General features: G+C 47.5%; 8 protein-coding genes across 8 annotated transcripts; 2 read left to right on the forward strand and 6 right to left on the reverse strand.

Moving 5' to 3' along the window:
• Window positions 1-875: 875 nt before the first annotated feature.
• On the reverse strand, window positions 876-2,004 carry N7496_011416 (acyl-CoA thioesterase; the record flags this gene model as incomplete). The annotated part of the gene is made up of 2 exons (XM_056704329.1): window positions 876-1,778; window positions 1,867-2,004. The coding sequence occupies 2 exons, from the start codon at window positions 2,002-2,004 to the stop codon at window positions 876-878; spliced, it is 1,041 nt and encodes a 346-aa protein (XP_056550289.1).
• Window positions 2,005-3,348: 1,344 nt separating this feature from the next.
• Window positions 3,349-5,203, forward strand: N7496_011417 (uncharacterized protein; the record flags this gene model as incomplete). Its single annotated transcript, XM_056704330.1, has 6 exons — window positions 3,349-3,369; window positions 3,429-3,603; window positions 3,665-4,775; window positions 4,831-4,890; window positions 4,945-5,005; window positions 5,063-5,203. The coding sequence occupies 6 exons, from the start codon at window positions 3,349-3,351 to the stop codon at window positions 5,201-5,203; spliced, it is 1,569 nt and encodes a 522-aa protein (XP_056550290.1).
• Window positions 5,204-5,223: 20 nt separating this feature from the next.
• N7496_011418 (uncharacterized protein) lies at window positions 5,224-6,495 on the reverse strand (the record flags this gene model as incomplete). Its single annotated transcript, XM_056704331.1, has 1 exon — window positions 5,224-6,495. One exon carries the CDS (start codon window positions 6,493-6,495, stop codon window positions 5,224-5,226), a length of 1,272 nt encoding a protein of 423 aa, XP_056550291.1.
• A 775-nt stretch (window positions 6,496-7,270) lies between these two features.
• On the reverse strand, window positions 7,271-8,138 carry N7496_011419 (uncharacterized protein; the record flags this gene model as incomplete). The annotated part of the gene is made up of 2 exons (XM_056704332.1): window positions 7,271-7,646; window positions 7,708-8,138. The coding sequence occupies 2 exons, from the start codon at window positions 8,136-8,138 to the stop codon at window positions 7,271-7,273; spliced, it is 807 nt and encodes a 268-aa protein (XP_056550292.1).
• A 577-nt stretch (window positions 8,139-8,715) lies between these two features.
• On the reverse strand, window positions 8,716-9,194 carry N7496_011420 (uncharacterized protein; the record flags this gene model as incomplete). The annotated part of the gene is made up of 3 exons (XM_056704333.1): window positions 8,716-8,841; window positions 8,898-9,010; window positions 9,077-9,194. 3 exons carry the CDS (start codon window positions 9,192-9,194, stop codon window positions 8,716-8,718), a joined length of 357 nt encoding a protein of 118 aa, XP_056550293.1.
• A 3,808-nt stretch (window positions 9,195-13,002) lies between these two features.
• On the forward strand, window positions 13,003-14,331 carry N7496_011421 (pectin lyase-like protein; the record flags this gene model as incomplete). The annotated part of the gene is made up of 4 exons (XM_056704334.1): window positions 13,003-13,953; window positions 14,025-14,117; window positions 14,152-14,250; window positions 14,302-14,331. The coding sequence occupies 4 exons, from the start codon at window positions 13,003-13,005 to the stop codon at window positions 14,329-14,331; spliced, it is 1,173 nt and encodes a 390-aa protein (XP_056550294.1).
• A 1,192-nt stretch (window positions 14,332-15,523) lies between these two features.
• On the reverse strand, window positions 15,524-16,480 carry N7496_011422 (uncharacterized protein; the record flags this gene model as incomplete). Its single annotated transcript, XM_056704335.1, has 1 exon — window positions 15,524-16,480. One exon carries the CDS (start codon window positions 16,478-16,480, stop codon window positions 15,524-15,526), a length of 957 nt encoding a protein of 318 aa, XP_056550295.1.
• A 439-nt stretch (window positions 16,481-16,919) lies between these two features.
• Window positions 16,920-18,602, reverse strand: N7496_011423 (uncharacterized protein; the record flags this gene model as incomplete). The annotated part of the gene is made up of 1 exon (XM_056704336.1): window positions 16,920-18,602. The coding sequence occupies one exon, from the start codon at window positions 18,600-18,602 to the stop codon at window positions 16,920-16,922; it is 1,683 nt and encodes a 560-aa protein (XP_056550296.1).
• Between the last annotated feature and the right edge of the window lie 364 nt (window positions 18,603-18,966).

Below are 18,966 nucleotides of genomic sequence, written 5' to 3' on the forward strand. Positions count from 1 at the left end.
ATTGTGATTGGACTAATCACAATCGAGTGTGGCAGGGGATGGGGGCCGTCCGATCAGACAAGAAAAAGTGGGCTTAAGTTGGTGAGTGTCCATAGGAGCCGTGACGGGACTGGACTCTCTCTCTCTGCTTCAGCCGGTCTCGGATCTTCTGACGGCTAAATGTGATGTCCGGGCTTGGTGTAAGGTAAGGGGGTAGTATGAGAAGGAAGAAGGCAGAACCCCGCAAAACAAGAAGTATCATCACTTACTTTGGAGTATGCAGTTGTCGAAGAAGGTTGAAAGATTTGAGCGGAAGAAAGAAGAGGGTAATATCCCAGTTTGAGCGACTTGCGACTGTGATTGCTGTTGCGACGGAACAAGGTGAGAGCTTCGCCGATGGTCAAAGGTCAGGTGATGTCACGTGTATCTCTTGGAGCCTCCGTACCGTACATGACGGTATTGACTCAAACTATATATGGCAATTTCCATCCTTTCGGTCACGATAGTTGTATCTAATACAGTAGGCCTACGCTGGAGCTTCGGATACTGCCGGAGCTGACGGTGGTGCGATTCGAGCTTACTGATGAACCATGGGACATTTGTGAGTTAGTCAACTTGTTGTCTTTCTTACTCGTTTACATGCAAGAGATCTTATGTTCTGTCGAGTCTATCGGATTGTGAGAGCTAGATAACCTTGCTCTCGAAGAGATCCCGCAGGGCCACGCCTGTGAACACTTGCAGCGATCCTATACGGTTTATAGAACAGATTAATTTTCAAATGCAAAAACCAACTGCAAACCGCCGTGGGCCATCGCAATCGAGCCATTGTGTCTGAAAATTAGGTTATTTTCATTATTTATTAAGGTCTATCCCGAAAGATCGAAGTCTATTGATTCTCAGGCCCACTCCCCATTTAGCTTCTCGTCCAGGTTGATGTATCCCTCAACAACTGCCAGCCCTCGTAACCGCTCCTGTTCGATGTGTTCCCATGTCCACTCATCGGTGCTCCATGAGTCTGAGTTTGCCTTCTGCTGCTCCTCGAGAGCCTCGCGACTGGGAATTTGATCATCGTTCAACTTCAGAACCTCCCGTACGAGCGAACCATCAACGCCTCCAGTAGCGGTGATCCCTTCACCACTGGCAGGGGTGCCAATCGCCGAGGCTTCTGTTGACGAGTCTGCCACGCTTAGGGTCTGGTCCCCGACGGGTGGCGTGGGCAGGAATCCGCCCAAGCGTAGAATGCGCTCCGGCGCAACCGTCAGTCGTCCTTTCTTCACGACATACTTGCTCAGAGCTGTAGCGAGCAATGTCTTCTCGCCGCCGGCTCTGCTAGCCGGGCGCATGAAAGAAGATAGGATGTACATCCACTTCTTATCCCACGAGATGACCTTGGAATGCACCTCGTACAGCTCGAAGGGCTTGATCTCGCGCTTGAAGCTGCAGTATACAGATCCAAGTACGATGATGATCGGCTTGCGCTTGGGTGCACGCTTGCCTTCCTTCTTAGCAGCTTCCGAGAACTCCTTATCGAGTTCTTTGCTCACGAGGCCGACACCGGGGCTATACAGTCGGCTCACGAGTGCTGTACGCGACACATCCAAGTCTGTAAAGTAGGTGCTGTTGGACTTGTGCATGTTATAGTCCGTCTCTAGCAGCGGAGTCCGCGACGTGATCCCACATGACACGAAGACCGGATGTGTGGGATTGCCCTGCACATCCACGATAGCCTTGCCCTTGGGGAAGAAGGGAGCGCTAGGCTTCAAGCGTAGGTTGACCAAGAAATGGTACAACAGGCGGAACTGGAAAGATCGGTCAACTCTGTTACACAGCATCCAGGGACGAAGCTGCGGTACTAGGAAGGATGCTATAGCGGGTGTTGGAACTTACATGCCAAACGAATGGGAGGTTCTTGAGGTTGACGATGGCCAGAATCAAGGCCAAGGTTTTCCACGTCGCCAACGAACCCACAGTTGACAGTAGGTCGCGAAGGCCCCCGGCTTGAAGTGTAGACAGAACGGTCGACATTCTGATAAATTGGAACGGGAGCAAAGGAATGTAATTTCGTCGTCTGTCAGACCGGACAGTCAATCGCTGGTTGATGTTGCTTTCAGCTGGGCTTAGCTGAGTTGATAAGCGATAAGCAAATATAGTCCTGCCCGACGATGATGTTCTTTTTGTTCAGGGGAGAGAAATCGGGAGCCCCGGACTCGGCGTAAAGTTGATAAGGAGAGGCAAGGATATTACAAAGGATAGAATTGCGACTGGCAAAATGGTTTCCCCATAGAAGTGTTCAGCTCATGCCGAACGGGCCGATCATCAATCACACTCGTCACGATCACAATCGTTCGTCATTTCTGTTGGGACAAGGGACCGAGGCCCCAGATCTGGGGGGTACACGTGATGCTGACTCAGAATTTGTACATCTTGGGGCAGTTATGCACATACATGAACTTGACCATTTCTCGATAATGTAATCTACCATGGTATTCGACACTAGTAATGGAGCAATTACCTATAGCTGACTCCCCGAAGCTAATATCTAGTGACATAGTGTGGGGTAGTAGTTATATATGACGGCTTACATAGCGAGGATGCACCATATCGGTGCCTAATTCGTCAGGCATCAAATGGACATTGTTCGTGTCTTTCCTTCCTTCCTCCTTCTTTGCCCAAGGCCTGAGATATTAGTGTTTCATGGAATGTGTCAAGTTTTCAATTTTTGTAACCGAGCTGCAGCCAAGTCACAAACCTGGTGATGGTTAGAGTCGTCTGAATATACAATGGCTCGCAAAGATATATCTCGGTGAAGGTACTCGCATGAATGATGGGATAGCTTTACTAAAGTGATTACTGAGGTAGATCTATAGTATTCTTGGTACACCACCAGGCACCAGGACTCCAGAAAACCTCCATAGCAGACGATTGATCTAATAGCACATCAATTTGAGGTAAAAATGCCATTTCAGTAGTAAGGCATCCAACCTTAACCTTCGCTGTTCGCTCCTGGTGGATCATAGCTAGACGAGCTGGCCAATCAAATCACACTATTGACAACTCACGACTACCTGGCTATATTTGGAGAAAATAAGTATAGTTCCTGATAGACACGCGAGCTATGGAGGATTGATATTGCATCATGAAAAAGTGGCTGAGACTATGCTATCATATTGGAAGGGGGCCTTACGAAAGACCAGCATAAATAACCCAACAGGACACCCTCGAAGTAAATCAAACACATCGAGTCTGAGATATCTCTCACTGGCTTCGATAATGGCATTTACCATGTATCGTTTTTTACAAAACTCTATTACAGTACTTCTCTTCTGTGCAACCCTGCCTCTGGCTTTAGCTTCTCACGATGCTAAGGCAATGGTATATGACTGGACATCTGTGAGTCGCACCCAAGGAACGATATCTTGTCAAATTGCACCCGTTAACGTGATTCCCAGATCACTCCTTCTCATGATCTAAATTGGATACCTTGCTTCGACAATTTCACATGCACGCGACTTAAAGTTCCTTTGGACTACGGCGATACCTCAAGAGGAACCACAGCAATTGCCTTTGTCAAATTCGCAGCTCCCAATACCACAGAATATACTCAAAATGTGTTGATTAACCAAGGTATGGCGAATACTGGCGAAGAAAATCGAGAGCTTACAGTGTTCACTCACAAGTATTATAGGAGGTCCTGGAGGCTCGGGAGTGGAGTTAGTCCTTACAGCTGGTCCAACATTATCCGAAGCATTGGGCTCACGGCATAATATCGTCGGCTTTGATCCCCGTGGCGTTGGCGAAAGTGGTCCCGTTATAGACTGCTGGCCTCATCACCCGGAAGAAAGAGCCCAGTTCGAAAAGCTTTTTTATCCGGACGTCTCCTTCGCTTCTTCAACATCGCTGAGCACTCAGTACTATGCGGCCGAGATCTTTGGTAATGCGTGCACATCGAGTGTCGGAGGACCAAATGGAAGCGCGTCATTTCTCAGTACACCTGCTGTAGCTCACGACTTGTTCACATACATCAAGGCGGAGCAAGTGTTAGCTCAAAAGCCAGTGGAAGAAGCTAAGATTTCGTATCTTGCCGTGAGCTATGGCACGGTGCTAGGGGTCACTTTCGCATCACTTTACCCCGATAATGTGGGGAAGATGGTACTTGACGGTGTGGTGGATGCTTCAGACTATTACAACCTAGGTTGGAGCTCTAATCTTTATGACACGAGCAAAGCACTAGATTCGTTCTGCAAATACTGCTATCGAGGTGGAGCATCTAATTGTTCATTCTGGGGTCCATCCGCGAAGAACATTAGCAGCCGCCTCGACCTCCTCCTGGCCGGGTTGAAAAACCACCCAATCCCTATTCCAACCTCACAGGGCTGTGGAATTCCATTGATGGCAACGTATTCAGATTTGAAGGAGTACGTTTTGTCAGCTATGTACACTCCTTTGTCCCAGTTTCCCGAATTGGCAGACGTTCTATCAGGATTGGAACAAGGCAACATTTCCGCGTACGTGAGCGCAGTAACGGACGGTAATTTACCTGCGAATCCTTGTAACGACGGAAGTGGGAAGAATGGGACGACTGATGTCAACACACTGATAAAGTGTATAGATGGGTACGCGGGGAATCAATTCGAGGACTTGAGCCAGTATCGAAATTATGTCGATAATTTGACTGCACAAAGTTCCTTCTTTGGGGAAGTGTGGCCCAACAATGCGGGCACTGTCATGTGTAGGTCTTTTAATGGTACTCCACCTAGCAGTGGAAGACTGCCAGGTATGTGGAATGCTTTGAATAGGTACATGCTCGATGCACTGCTGATATAAGTTAGGTTCGATACTGGATGCAAAGAGAACCGCATTTCCAATTATTTTCGTCACTCCCGAGATCGACCCTGTCGCTCCCAAAAGAGGGTATGTTGGACTTTGGGCACCCGACTCGTCTGAACTAAACTGACTATACTACAGAGCATACAAGATGTCATCAGTGTTTCCTGGCTCCGTAGTACTGGTTCAAGCCTCGGTTGGAGTAAGTGTGGCTGACTCATTGATATTTAAAATAGAATACTAACTGGTGACCCTTTAGCACACTGCCATTGCCAGCCCATCTTCATGCTTACTGGAAAATGTCAAGAGGTATTTTGATGGCCAGGTCCCTGCCGAGAACACAACCTGCAAACCTGATGTACTCCCATTTCAAGGGACTCCATTATTGAGCTTTATGTAGTAGATACAGTAAATGACAGCTCAAATTTCTTCATCAAGTGGGATGACCCTTCTTTGTTTTAGCGCTTCTTTCCCTGGGACATGAGTCTGATATCTGAGTATTGCGTGTGACTGATCATCTGATACCTCTAGAGAATGGCTCTGTATCTGTGACCAAGAGTTCGGATCACCCGATGCGGCCTGGTTCTCTTTTTCAAGCTGAAAGATTTGGCGTGCGAATATAGCAAGTAGACGCGAATCCCAAAGGCCTTCTCGGTGAGGCCATTCTTCAAGAGCATCCAAAGCTTGGTGTCTTAGATTTGAGTCCCTGCATCTCCAGCTTACCACAAACAACGATGGGATAATACCCATATCCAGAAGTAAGGTGGGTCTTGTGCCTGAATTGTTCTCATCTTTAAAGCTTTGGGAAATTTCAGTCGACAAGGCCATCATTCGTTGGAAGCTTCTCAGATGATTATTGTAAGCGGACTGATCCTCGCCATATAGCAAAGTCTCCGCCAGTATTGAGAACGTGATGTGGTGCAAGAGAACCAAGTCAAGTCCTCGCCGTTCTTTCAATCCTTCTAGACGGAGTGAGTGAGTAATGGACCGCTTAAGCTGTTGCCCAAACTCGCGTAATTGAGCCATTAGATCGCTCTGTGTATCTGCCAACTTCGGATGCAACTGGGCTACCCGATCTTTCACTGGGAATTGGTAAACAGCCATAAACAGGCGAACACTGCTGGCCAACAGTTTATCGAGGGCCCCTTGTGCTTCCCGAAGGGTCTTGAAGCAATTCCCACCCGAGTCATTAATCGAAACGCTGAAAGTAGAGTTGATTAGAGGAGGTAATCCAAAGAACACAGACTGAGTTTCCAAGCGTGTCATAGTTGCCAAGAGAGTCTGTTCAGCGGCCGTACGACAAGTGGTAACTCCAGATCCCCTGCCAGCAAGTTGAAGTCCTTCCTCAATAACTGCAAGCCCATGTTTGAGATGCAGTAGAGCCGGGTCATATTGACCACGCAGTACATCGATGGATACAAATAATAAGCAGCAAGCGACAATCACATCACGTAGTCTTGGATCTTGCGAGTATCGCCGTTCATTCAAGGCAGCCAAAGATCGACCATATTGGCCAAGTGCGAACTTCTGGCGACGGTTTGCCAAATTTTCGCGTGAAAGAGGGGCTCCTCGCGATTGAAGGTCTTCATGCAATGCAGCGAGTGCGACGATGGCATGAATAACTGCTGGTTCGGAATGGCTCATGGGGAGAATCAAGTCCTCCCACAAGCATGAGTCGAAAAAACCAGTCATATTGGGCACGGTTGCAGTTTTAAAAAATGTAAATCCTCTTCGCTCCTCTGGAATTTCTCCAGGGTAAGTTTGGATGGGCTGGTAGAGTGCTAGAGATGTAACTGGCTCCTGGCCCTTTCCCGTTGGAAGCACCAGCCGAACTACATCGTATCCTTCACATCTCCATCCTGCTGCTGTGCAGTTGCGACAAAATCCTGGAGTTTCATCACACTTTATGCGTCTGGTTCTGATAAGGGTTAACATAATGCTACTTGAAGTATGCCAAAAAATATTATATTATGCTGAACTTACCGACATGTTCGACATCCGGTTCTTGATCGTCTCGAGAACGCCTTCCTCCTCGTTTGAGAGACCATCGCAGAATTTTTTCGCGGAGAGGGATTCAATAGAGAATTGCGTCTTTGAAGAAGATCCTCGAAGCAGAAATAGAGAGTGGGGCCTAACGAGGCTGATCAAAGTAAGAACAGGATGATCTCATTTGGTTGCCTAATGCCCATCTATACCTATTGTGATTGGCAATTTGGCAAACCCTCTGACGAAGGTCTATTCTTAGCGTCCACGCTGATTATTAAGTTTTTGGTACTCTGTATCGAACTGATTGGAATTGGATAAACGGAATTTCTAGAAAATATGTCTCCCATAGCTATGCATCACAAGAGTTTCCAGAATGACAAAATCAGAATCGCGACTAGATAAATACTCTCAGAACAAGTTGCTTCGAATTGCCAGTTATAAAATCCCAAAATAAAACAAAGTCACTACTCAAACTTGCTCCTCATTTCGCAGTAAAATTGATTACACCGTGGTTGACTCCCGTCTGCATTCCACTGTTCTGGGCTCCAAACGTGACATGTATCGAATGATCTCCGTCCTTGATTGGTTGTTTAGAAGACTCCTGAAGCTTTTTCACTAACTCCTCAATCAGCTTCTGGGAAGCTTCGAGTGTCCTTTGGTGTTCTTTCAACTGCCCTAGAGTTTCTTGATATTCTTCATCTTCGGGGTCGCTGAGTATGCTCAAAGCTTTCAGCTGGTCTTCCAGCCTCGCAACTTCGGTCTGCCCTTCCCGCGAAGCAGCGAACAGTTCTCCTTGCTTGGTCATAATTGACTGTCTTATCTCTTCTGTGATCTGACCTTGATGGATGGTCTTGAAGCTATAAATCATCTGCTGTGTAAGCATTTGTAATTTATTCGAGGGAAAAGGGACCATCGTACAAAGTTGCGATGCCCATCACAGAGGTAATCTTGGTCTGGCAAGTATGAATTTCCCCACTCATCGACGCGAGCCGTGTCTTTTTGAAGATCCCAATATTGGATCGATCGATCCATGACAAACTGCCGTCTTTGGAGCGGCTGGTCCACCGCTGAACATCCGCGTTGAATCTCTTGCAAGCATCGGCACTGGAAGTAATTGTAGCTTTTGCGTTTTGGAGGACGGCGGGCCCAAGAGAGTCCCATTCATTATCATCGACGCTCTTGATAGAGGTAAGTGCCATGTCCAGGGACTCAATGTCGCCGGTCAGAGTTTTGATGTTGGTCGGTGCATCCTTGATGGCTTTCAAGTCATCGAGTAGAAGCCGAGAAATTTGCAACGCAGGCGTAACGATGCCCAGGATGCTTGCGGTAGCGCCGAGAGGATCCGTCATTCTGCCGAAAGGTGAAGAGAAAGATTTATCAACCTAAAAGGAAAGGAATCGTCCCTTTCTATCCAGGGCGCTAAGCGCGGGGCTCCCAGTCACCTGATAGTCAGCCCCAGCTGGAGGCTAAAAATGGAATTGTATTGTCGCAACTACCCCGCAGTCGAAGGCCATGATGGCAATTATGTATGAAGATGGAATAGGTGCATTGGATGGCGAGTTGTATGGTCTGGACCGGAAATGGCGCTATGGAAACACATAGTTCTATCCGAGTGCATACACTCGGTCCGTTCCGCGATGCTTCTTTCCTTCGAAATCCCCACACTACCACGTCCGCAGGGTGCTGGAAATGTTGACCGAGGATCCCAAGACACTTCGAAGAAGTTCGCCAATGGATACACGAATAACCTGACGGGATATGATCCTCGTACCGCATAACCTCCCCTATACAAACTGGACTAGCAGCGGGACCCTTGACATCAGCTCCGCTGACGATGGACACTGATCAAGTTGAGTTTGTCAATCAAAACTTTTCACATTTTGGTCCAAGTATGATAAATCACTACATACAGAAGTTGACATTATTTTACATTTCATCCAAACTGGGCTCTTGCTCTGGCAAATCCTGATTATTCTTTTTCTTCATAGCTGCTTTTGAATCCTGGGGGACGATACTCTCGTAAATATCAGCTTTGTGTTGCTCGATATCGGCCTAGCTAATTAGTGTCTTGCAGAGTGAGGTAGTCTTCTGTCATAGGCAGTACTTACAGCATTGAAATGGTCAGGCGTGGTTTGGCTTTTCATAGCCCGACTCTGTTCCTGTAAGATGTCGGAGTTAAGGGACGATTCATAATCATCAGGAAAGGTGGTAGTAACGAAGACTAGACGCAGAACTGATGAGTTACTTTGACTTGATGATAGAGGGGAAGCTATTAGGTGGTGCATACATTCTTCATTGCCCTTGGAACTTGAATGAGTTTTGTTAGAGACCGAGGCTCTTGCGAGTCTGGTTATGTGAAATGCCGATGGCTTCACAATTTGATGCTTGATCAAGGCTGGGTACATTTTGGTTGTGAGGTTCGCAGGTAGTTATCGTGTGTAAAATTTAACTTGGATGTAAAAGCGGAGATCCTGGGACTCTTCCGCTAATTTATGAGCAACGAGGACAGTGGAGGGTCATGATGATGTCAGTCATATGATCTTTTCGCTTATTCTATGACCCCCAATCAAATAGCTCGGGGATAGAGCGGAATAATTATTGTTAAGTTTTGTTTGTTTGGGCAAGGCGAGATCGCATTGGTCCTATTAAACCATCGCTTTGTGGAGGTGGCGACTTTAAGCAAGCAGTCCATGGTACCTGCCATTGAGTTTACCACGGTACCACCAATGACTTACTAGTGCAAAGAGACACTAGTACACTGTATATCAGGAATAAGCACGGAATATCAATATTCCTGTACTAGGTTCAGTAACATGACTTCCTCTCACTTAAATACAATGTTTTCCTGTGCACAAGTAAGGAGTATACGAACAGGAGGACACAAACATGTATAGATGCAGTGTTATACAGATGAATTAAACCTCGAGAGAAATTAAATAGATAGATGAAAACAGAGTGCGCGTGTTACGCTCAAGTATAAAACGGTCAGCCAGAGTCATAGAATTCAACTAAATAAGTAAGCATAGGGAAGGAAAGCAAGCAAATTTAAGTGTGAGAAAGCGAGAGATGATCTAAATAAATGAGAGATCCGCAGGCATCAAAGCTTCCCACTGTTGAATCATCAAATCATGAGCGTTAGCTACGACCTAAGCAGCTCTAATCAATATGTACTATAATGTTATCGGGTGTTGATTAACGGCCTGGTTTGTCTTGCGGAAAATCGCACTGAGCACCGGACACACTGGCACTTGTGCAGTGATGTAGTTCTACTATACGTGTGAAGGAAGCCTTGCATAAACATCTAGAAGCTACCGGATATGGTCGCTAGTAATTTGCAGATGTACAATTCTCTATTGGACCGTAGAGGTCTATGGGTCCTTGCACTACAAGAATTCCGAGCTTCCGAAAATCGCAAGTCAAACGGTACTTTATCACTATACTAGCGCTTTGGCCTCCTTACCGTAAATTCAACGATCTCGCCAACTCATAAACTTTGTTAACTTTCCTCTGCCGTTCAGAAGATCCAAGGTCGCCCACAGAATGGAAACCGCCTTTATATGCCAGCTGCACTTTCATATGTTGTCGAGTCTCGACTGCCTGCAGAATAACGCGTAAGCTTTCTAAATCTACCTAGCGTCGGACTACGGCCTGAACTTGCCCTCTTCAATTATTTCTTGAACTATGTATCGCACAATACAAACTATTTTGTTCTGGCCAAGACGTACAACGCGACCAATAGCTTGAGACTCGATTGACGGATTCCACTGTGGTTTGAGAATGTGGACCCGGCTTGCCACCGAGAGATTGTTCAAACTGGTTGCCAATTAAGGGCGGATGTCAATCGTGATATTGCGAGGGGCTGGTATCGGGGAAGTCTTACCCTCCCGAGCCCGTACCTTGGGTTAATAAGAGGACGCGTATTGACATGTCTTCATGAAATTGCCGAAGCACCTTCTTGCGCTGTGCTGAATCGATAGTTCCGTCTACCCGGCAATATGCGATGCCTTCCTCATGAAAAAGACGGCCCACGAGGTCTAGACTACGTCTTCAGTAGGAAAAAAGATGCTGATAGGAATGTTAGTGGTGCAAGTGCTTTCATTTGGTAGATTATCGAACCTCTTCTCTTCGCTATAATGCTCTTTAATATCAGCAAGCAACGCCATAAGCTTCAATGGGTATGGAGCTTGACTGGTATGGGACTGGTATGGGGATTTTCCACGGAGTTATCGGTAGAAATACTCTGCCCTTCGCTTTGCACGGTATCAGCCGCTTCATAATCAGAGTCGAACTGGCCAAATAAAGAGCTTCCGTGAGCTACCGGTGTCGAAGTTCGAGAAATACAACCATGGCACAGTCGACTCGTTAAGAGGTGCCTCTTTTTCGCCATGAAGTTTGTCGAGAATAAAGACACGTCCATGTCGGACTCCATGCAGACTGCCTCACCACCTTGTAACTTCAAGCTGGAGATTTCGTCTGTTTGTGATTGTTCGACGAAATCCTCGAGAGTCAACGTTGAGTTGATGCCAGTGTTACAATATATTCGCAGAAGAAGAATGGCGGTAAGCACGGTTGTAGGCCCCCCCTTCCCTCTTTGAAAACTGGCAGCTGCTTTGATATGATTATATGGTGCTAGCTATTATTGGATGAGCACTGTGTTTCCATTTACGCATATTGGGAACAACGTACCAGGAGCGACCCCTGATAGAATTATCGTGTTTCCATAGGCCCCCAGGCTTCGAAGTTGAAGAATTTTCTCGATGCATGATGAAGTCGACTCCTTCCAATTGGTGGCGGGCTACAGTGGTTGGCCATTAGCATCATTTGGACGTGCGATTCATTTAGTTGCTCACTTTAATAGTGTGGTCCGTTTGTCAATCTGCGCCTTCTTCAAGTAGCCCTGCTTAGGAAGATCATCTATGACAGAGAACATATCAGTTACCTCATGACCGATGGAACCGGCTGTACTGGTATGGCCCGTTTCGCAGTCAAGAGTCTTATGTGAGATTCGTGGTGACAAGGTCCCATTTGGAAGCGAGTTTCCTGGCAAGCTCAGGCAATGCGGGTTCTCGTACGTAGTATCATAAAGAGGCGGAGATGGATGTTGCAAAAAAAGACGGTAGCGTGATAACTCCTGGCCCACAACGTCCGCATTGATATGAGTCTCGAACACATATATGTGTATCCAACAGCAGAGATTCAGAAGTTCCGAGTGGGCGGACTCTGAACTTGTCGATATTTGTCATTTTAAATCACTGCGAGAGACGAGTCCCTTGTATTCAATGTTTTCCGCTGAAGATGAGAGGCATGCAAGAGCGAGACGAGTCTTCTTGTTCATCGTGGCGACGGAACGGCTATCCTTAGATTGAAGCTCGCAGTGATCCTCGTTCAAGACGAGATTAAGACAAGTGAATACCTCACCACCACGTAGAACTCTAACCGCTAAGATAGAGAGAAGCAGGTGACCAATAAGGTAACGCAACCATGATAGACTCGAGCGAACCAAAACACGTCTTGGCGGCGAAAATTGACCAATCAGCCACGACAATTTGGACCGATTTTGCATTCCGTACACAGCTAAGCTTTGTGGGCAGCTCGCGCAGGGCCGTAGCGCAGGGTAGTAAACCCTTCTACATCGTTCCTCGTTTCAGGGCATAGGTATGGTTTAATGCAAGATGAAGTTCCATAGCAAATTAAAGAGAAAGAAACAGGTGAAGCTAATTTCGAGCACCCCTGTATGTTCCCTTGATTCTTTATAATTTGATCAGGTCGTTAAGATTGAAGTTGTAATATGTGGGTAAACATCTGGGTTCCATTATGGTAACTCGAACACTCTCCAGTTACACCGCCAACGGAACAGATCAACCTGCCCCTTTTCCTCATTCCCAAATAGTCTTTCTTTTCTCAGTAAATCACACATTTATCTGATGATTCCGGCCGTCCTCATTCGCCACCATGTTTACTAGTTTGTACGCTATTAGCCGACTCGATTCACACTATCGCTTAAAAGGGGAATGCCGATGAAAACAGAAACGACCAATCCTTCGCTTCGGGAGCCTTTCTGATGTCTACATAACAGGCCATGTTAAAGTGAAACGAGGACGCCCCACTCTCGCATGGTATCCCTCGATTGGGAAAGGATGAGGCCGATGTATAAGTACATCGACAATAACCTGGCTCTTGGTTTTCTTGACATGGTATGGGACGAGACAAACAATGTGGTCGACATTTCTTCTTTTTGTTTACGTCGGGCAAAGCTTGGCCTCCTTGTCGGGGTCAGTCGGACTAATCACTTCGTACGCCTCCAAGGCTGCGACGAAGGTCTGTAACATCGTTGACTATGGCGCGTCTACAAATGGCAGCGATATTTCGTCTGCATTTTCAAGTGCCTGGAGTGACTGTGCAGTCGGAGGTCTAGTCTACATCCCACCGGGGAACTGGTCACTGGCCTCGTATGTGTTCCTGAAGGATGGTGTGCGCAGTGCCATTCAGCTTGATGGAGTTATTCACCGGACTGGATCCGATTTCTCTACGCTGCTGAGTTTTCGAAACTGCCAGGACTTTGAATTTTTCAGCGGGAATTCGAAGGGTGCGATTCAGGGTTACGGACACGAGTACCTCGCCACTGGTGACTATGGTCCTCGCTTAACCCGATTTCAGGAGATGGGAAATTTTTCGGTCCATGGAATTGCGCTCATTGATTCGCCTTCTTACTACTTAACCCTCGACACGGTTAGTAACGGCGAGATCTACAACATTATTATGCGTGGGCCTACCGTCCTGGGAGGCACCGATGCGATCGATGTATGGGGGGACAACGTCTGGATCCATGACATTGAGGCAACAAACGGCGATGAATGTGTGACTGTGAAGAACCCATCTTCAAACTTTCTGATTGAGAGCATATATTGCAACTTGAGCGGAGGAAATGCAATCGGCTTCTTGTGGACCGGCACTGATATAAGCAACATCACCTATCGTCATATCTATGCGAACAAGGCCGACCCTTGTTATATCAAATCGAATGGTGGAAACGGGACGGTGAAAAACATTCTCTGGGACACCGTCATTGTCCGCGGTGGGCCATATCCTCTCACAATCAACTCCGATTGGGAGAGTGCGGACGGGGGTGCCGATGGGGTTTTCATGACAAACCTCACATACAAGGTGAGCCCCTGGGCGGTTTTCTGTTCCCAAAGCTCAATATGCAAGCAAATAAACTGACTGATTCTGCTCAGAACTGGCATGGATACAATGCGGATAACTCTCGACCGATCATCCGTCTGGAATGTCCTGCTGAAGTTGCATGCACAGAAATAACCCTGGAAAACGTAAATCTCTGGTCTGCCAACCAGAGTTATGCAGCAGAATCTGCCAGAATGCATATGGAACGGGCGGTTGTTTGAGAAAGGACGAGGTCTCAGCTTCCAGCTATACTTCAAGTCGGACATTGACTGCAAGACCGTATGAATTATGTCTCAAAGCTGATTTAAGCATGGGCTGACCAAATTATAGATCTTTTTCGACTTCCTGGATGCCGAATGATTTCACCACTGAGCTACTTGCCAATGCTTCCTTCACCATCCCCCCTATTCCCACCACCTTCTATCCCGGACAGAAGCCGTCATCGGCACTCCTCCACCTTACTGGACCTGGCCGGGGCAGTGTTAGTGTGAGCACGAGCTCATCACCAAGTGCGGGGTCATCGGCTAGATCCCATACTACGCCTAACACCATCGGCTCTACTACCGTTTCTTCTGAAATTAGTACCCATACCTCCACTAGCACGAGTCTTGATAGCAGTGTGCCCACCATTCCTAGCCAGAACGGGCTTCATTGACATGGATCCCACCATGTTCACAACCAGCACATGGTTAAACATGAAAATGGATACGAAAGGTCTTGATGACTCGACGTCCAGGACCTCGACTTCGACCTCGGCCGTTTGGATGTGCAGTCCTCGTTTGTTCCTACATGGTTTACCTTATAAGTTTGCCTGTTGCAGGTCCAGGTCTTTGTTCTTTGTGTTTTATAGGCAGGCTATTTAGGCACTTCCCTTCTTCCCTTCCTTCTTTGTCTTCGTGTTCTCTTCTAGAGAGACCAATTTAATTCAGATTCCCCTTCTTGCTTCCTTGCACTGGTGTCACCGACACCGTCAAAAAGGATTATGTCTCACATCTTTCCCTTCCTTCCTCCTCAAGACTTGATTATTTGATAGATCACACCTAACGCAAACCTCACTCAGAAGAAGGGATCCGTTATCTTCATGTGGTCCTACCGATATGCATAAAAATAATGTTCACCAACACAGTGAATTCTATATCCCAGACGAGAGAAGAGAACGCGCATGGTAGAGAGGTGATCTTTAGCCGGCGATATAAGGCCCGTATAATGCTAGCCACGACGTTCTTTAATATAGTGAATCTAAAATTAGGCTAAGGCCTAAATTCTAGTAGATTCTATAATATTTAAGGTAGATGATCGCAATACACAATACAGATCCAGAATCTTGTCTGGCTTCTGGAAAAACATCTATTGACTACGACATGCAAGCCATGGCCAACAATGAGGTGCTTACGCAGCTACCTGTATTTCCCAAGGCCTGATGGAATATTGTCTTAGAAAATACTTATTTGTCCGTTCTATGAAGCTATTTTAAACTTCATTACTATGAAGATAGACATCATTCCGCTCCGCTTCAACCATGACATATCATAACCAAGCATTTCCATACCCCCTAAAAGATCGCCATGCAATTCGGCGTACTAGACACACCCCGCGCACAATTCAACGGGCTACTCGAAATAAAAAAGCTCCAACGACCCAACCTTTCACAAGTAGCCGCCAACTCATCCAAATCAAACATCTCTCCAATCGGCACTCCCCAACCAGCCAAAAGATGATGGTGCAAGTCAAACTCCTCATTGATCGCAGGGAAAACCTCGAAGCTCACTGCATCAGACGCAACGGCCGCAAAATGATGGTCCCACATGAAACGTAGTACTCGCTCGCTCTGCTCGATTCCTGCGTGTTGCGGCAGCGGTTGCTCGCTGTACGTCTTGCGTTCCTCGGCGGACATCGCTGCCCATGTCCCCGGCAAGCCAACGCGTAGGAAAAAGATATCGCCCTTTTGGAAGGTGATGTTGCACTCGCGTGCGATTTCTTGAACTTCGTCTAGAGAGATCATTTGTCGAGAGAGCGCGTTGAGAGAGATGCCTTTCTTTTGGGCGTAGGAGACGTAGTCGATTAATACGCCGCGACCTGCAATGCCTTTCTTTGCCCAGCATCCGATTCCAATACGTGGTGATTGAGTATCTTTGATTTCCTCGGCTGTCGTGCCACCGTAGAAAACACCGTCTTTGTTGGCATGGTGCCTGAAACCATCCCATTGCGAGGTTTGTTGAGGGTTGAAGTGGTATTCATCGTCGAATGCAACGCCCTCGGCGACCCATTTGATGCGATGTTCAAAGGCCTTGCGACCGAATCCGGGAGGATTCAGATTTTCAATGTCCCAGTTTAAACATACTCGCTCGCCGGTCTGGATCTGCGTTCGCGCTGCCTCTGCGACTATCTCTGGTGTGAGGATGCGCAACATGCCGAGGCCCTCTTCTTCCGAGCCGGCTGGCGCAGGCCAATACTGGCGCTTGTTAGGGAGGTCATCGAAAGTCTCTGGAAGTTGTGTGACTCCGGACATGCTGATTGGGTTTGGTTTATGTGGTATGGATGATGCTGTCGAGTGTGGGGTATGATGAACAGAGCTCAGGAGTCGGTTTGCACTTCTTTTTGTATGACGTGGAGGCTAGGGACTCAATTTAACCGGATCATCAGAGTGCAGCAGGTTATTTAACAGAAATACCCCCACCATATCGGAGCAAGTCCGTATCTCCATTGGCGTGGGAGGAGATGACCCCGCAACCACTCGATCGGGAAAGTGGGCGAATAAGGCCGGAAAGTGGGATTATCATTTATACGTCAAGGTTTACACGATGCAGTGGTTTTTCAGAGATGACCATTGGATATAAGCGAATAAGCTTTGTCGAGATAGATCCTAATTTCCCGTTTGTTCGTATATAAAATGAGTATGTAGAATACCAACGGGTACTTTACAGTTCACCTAGATGGTTCGTCATGGATCAACGTTTTCTCGCGATTGCATCTTCCTCCAACTTCTGCCACATAGCCAGTTTCTTAAACTCCAGCTGTCGCGGCGTCTCGCCCGCTAGATTAGGCTGGTCCATCATGGTATCACCCCCTACCTCCAGCAAGACAGCAACCATCTCATCCAGCGCTCTCGTCCGATCAGCGAGTGTGGGACGTACACTTCCGTTACTTGTCTGCCTGTGCAAAATGGTTCCCATCCTCAAACACTCGTGTAAAGCTGTATTGCCATTACCATTAGTGAGAGAGACATCCGCACCTTGACTAATCAGAAATCTGGTAGCTTGAACCTGACGTAGATTCCTGGCCATTAGATGCAATGGCGTATTCCCGTCTTTGTCTTGTTGGTTGATTTTGACACCCTGCGATAAAAGAGTATCTATCAGAGCAGTGTCAATGGGATCGCCAGCCAGGCAGTGGGCGGCCATTTTATGTAGCACGGTTTGACCATTGGTGTTGATCACATCTGCGCCCGCCCCGTTCTCCAACATGAACCTCAGTATAGTACCAAAGTGCTTGCTTCCGCCACAGCAGGCGTGGCCCCTTACAGCGTAATGTAAAGCAGTCTCGCCCTGGTTGTCCCGAGCATTGATATCGCTTCCAGAGCAAAGTAGTTTGAAGGCATCAATGACCCGATTCCCGACTTTATCGTCAGAAAGCCAGCACTCAAATGAGCCAGGGCCCGCGGCAGCCCAGTGAAGCGGTAGACGCCCATTACTATCGCGGCATGATAGTGATTCCGTGATGGTTCTTCCACCGCGGTCAAGAAGCGTCTGGATGGCCTCTAGATTCCAATACATGCTACTAACATGAAGTGCGGTGACATCCCATGGCATCTGCATTTCAGACCAAAATGTAGATGAAGGCTGATGCTGGTACTGCTCCTTGGCATGTACATTGGCCCCTTGGTCAATCAGTCGGTTCACCAACGCGTAGCCGGCTCCAGAGGAGGCCAGACCGAGAACCGTACCAAAGGACTGTAGTGGTTGGCTGTTGTCGCCATCGTGCCGGCTCACAGAGCCTCCGAAAAGTACCATAGTCGCCCATTCCACTTCTGTTGTGGGGATCTCGGCCGCTTGAGCAGACGCGCCGCCATCAAGAAGTAAGCGCATTAATTCTTCAGCCCGAGCGATACGGCTGCTCCTCCAGTGCTCAGAATCATTCGGCGTCTCATGTTTGCAGTCACTGGGGGGCAAAGCAGTCAGGGACCTGGCAGTCGCTAAGAGTGCTTCATCACGGTATGCTTGGTCAATATAGACTGAACTGAGTGCCAGCTGACTGTCTAGGATAAACTGCGCCGTTTCGAGCTGTGCTTCCCTGCACGCCGCCGTCAATAATGAAAATTTTCGCTGATGGAGCGGCACTTTCGTTGAGTCGTTCTTATAGTAGTCCACGAGAACACGGAGAATATCGGTGCGCCCCTGCGACGCGGCGACACAGAAAGGGTCATTGAACTCCTTATCTTCGATATCAAGAGGCGGGGAATAAACAGGAAGATATTGCTTCAGTCTGGGAACGTCATTGAGATAGATTATTTTGAACAGAAGGCCACTGTCATCAGTCTCGTAGAGTCTGGTACCATCGGCGTCACGGAGGGCAGTCTCTGGCGACTCCCAGGGTTCTTCTACCCATGGAGTATCAAATTCGCTATATGACATGACCCAGAGACCTAGCGAAAAGAGAGGTAAAAGAAGACACTGGCCCCGAGTCACTGGAGTACAAGGACAAGTTTGCCCATGAAAGATTGATGACTAACAGTCCTCGTTGGACGGGTGCAGAATAGGGCGGTACTGGGGTTGTCATTTTCGGCGTCGATTTAGGTCCCTATCTTCTAGTTGTAATGCATGCACTGCCGCTATGTAGTACCACGAAATCCTCCACATAGTTTCCGGTATTAGATCAAAAACATCGCCAAACGTCAATCAATTTTCGTACAGCATCTGTCGTACCGAAAAAACACATGCGAATGAATGTTATAACAAATCTACCCCCATAGAAAAGGTACACAATGTTCGCCCAACG

The sequence above is a fragment of the Penicillium cataractarum genome, assembly GCF_028827025.1.
Source record: "Penicillium cataractarum strain IBT 29864 chromosome Unknown utg000009l, whole genome shotgun sequence".
Classification (NCBI taxonomy): Eukaryota; Fungi; Ascomycota; class Eurotiomycetes; order Eurotiales; family Aspergillaceae; genus Penicillium; species Penicillium cataractarum.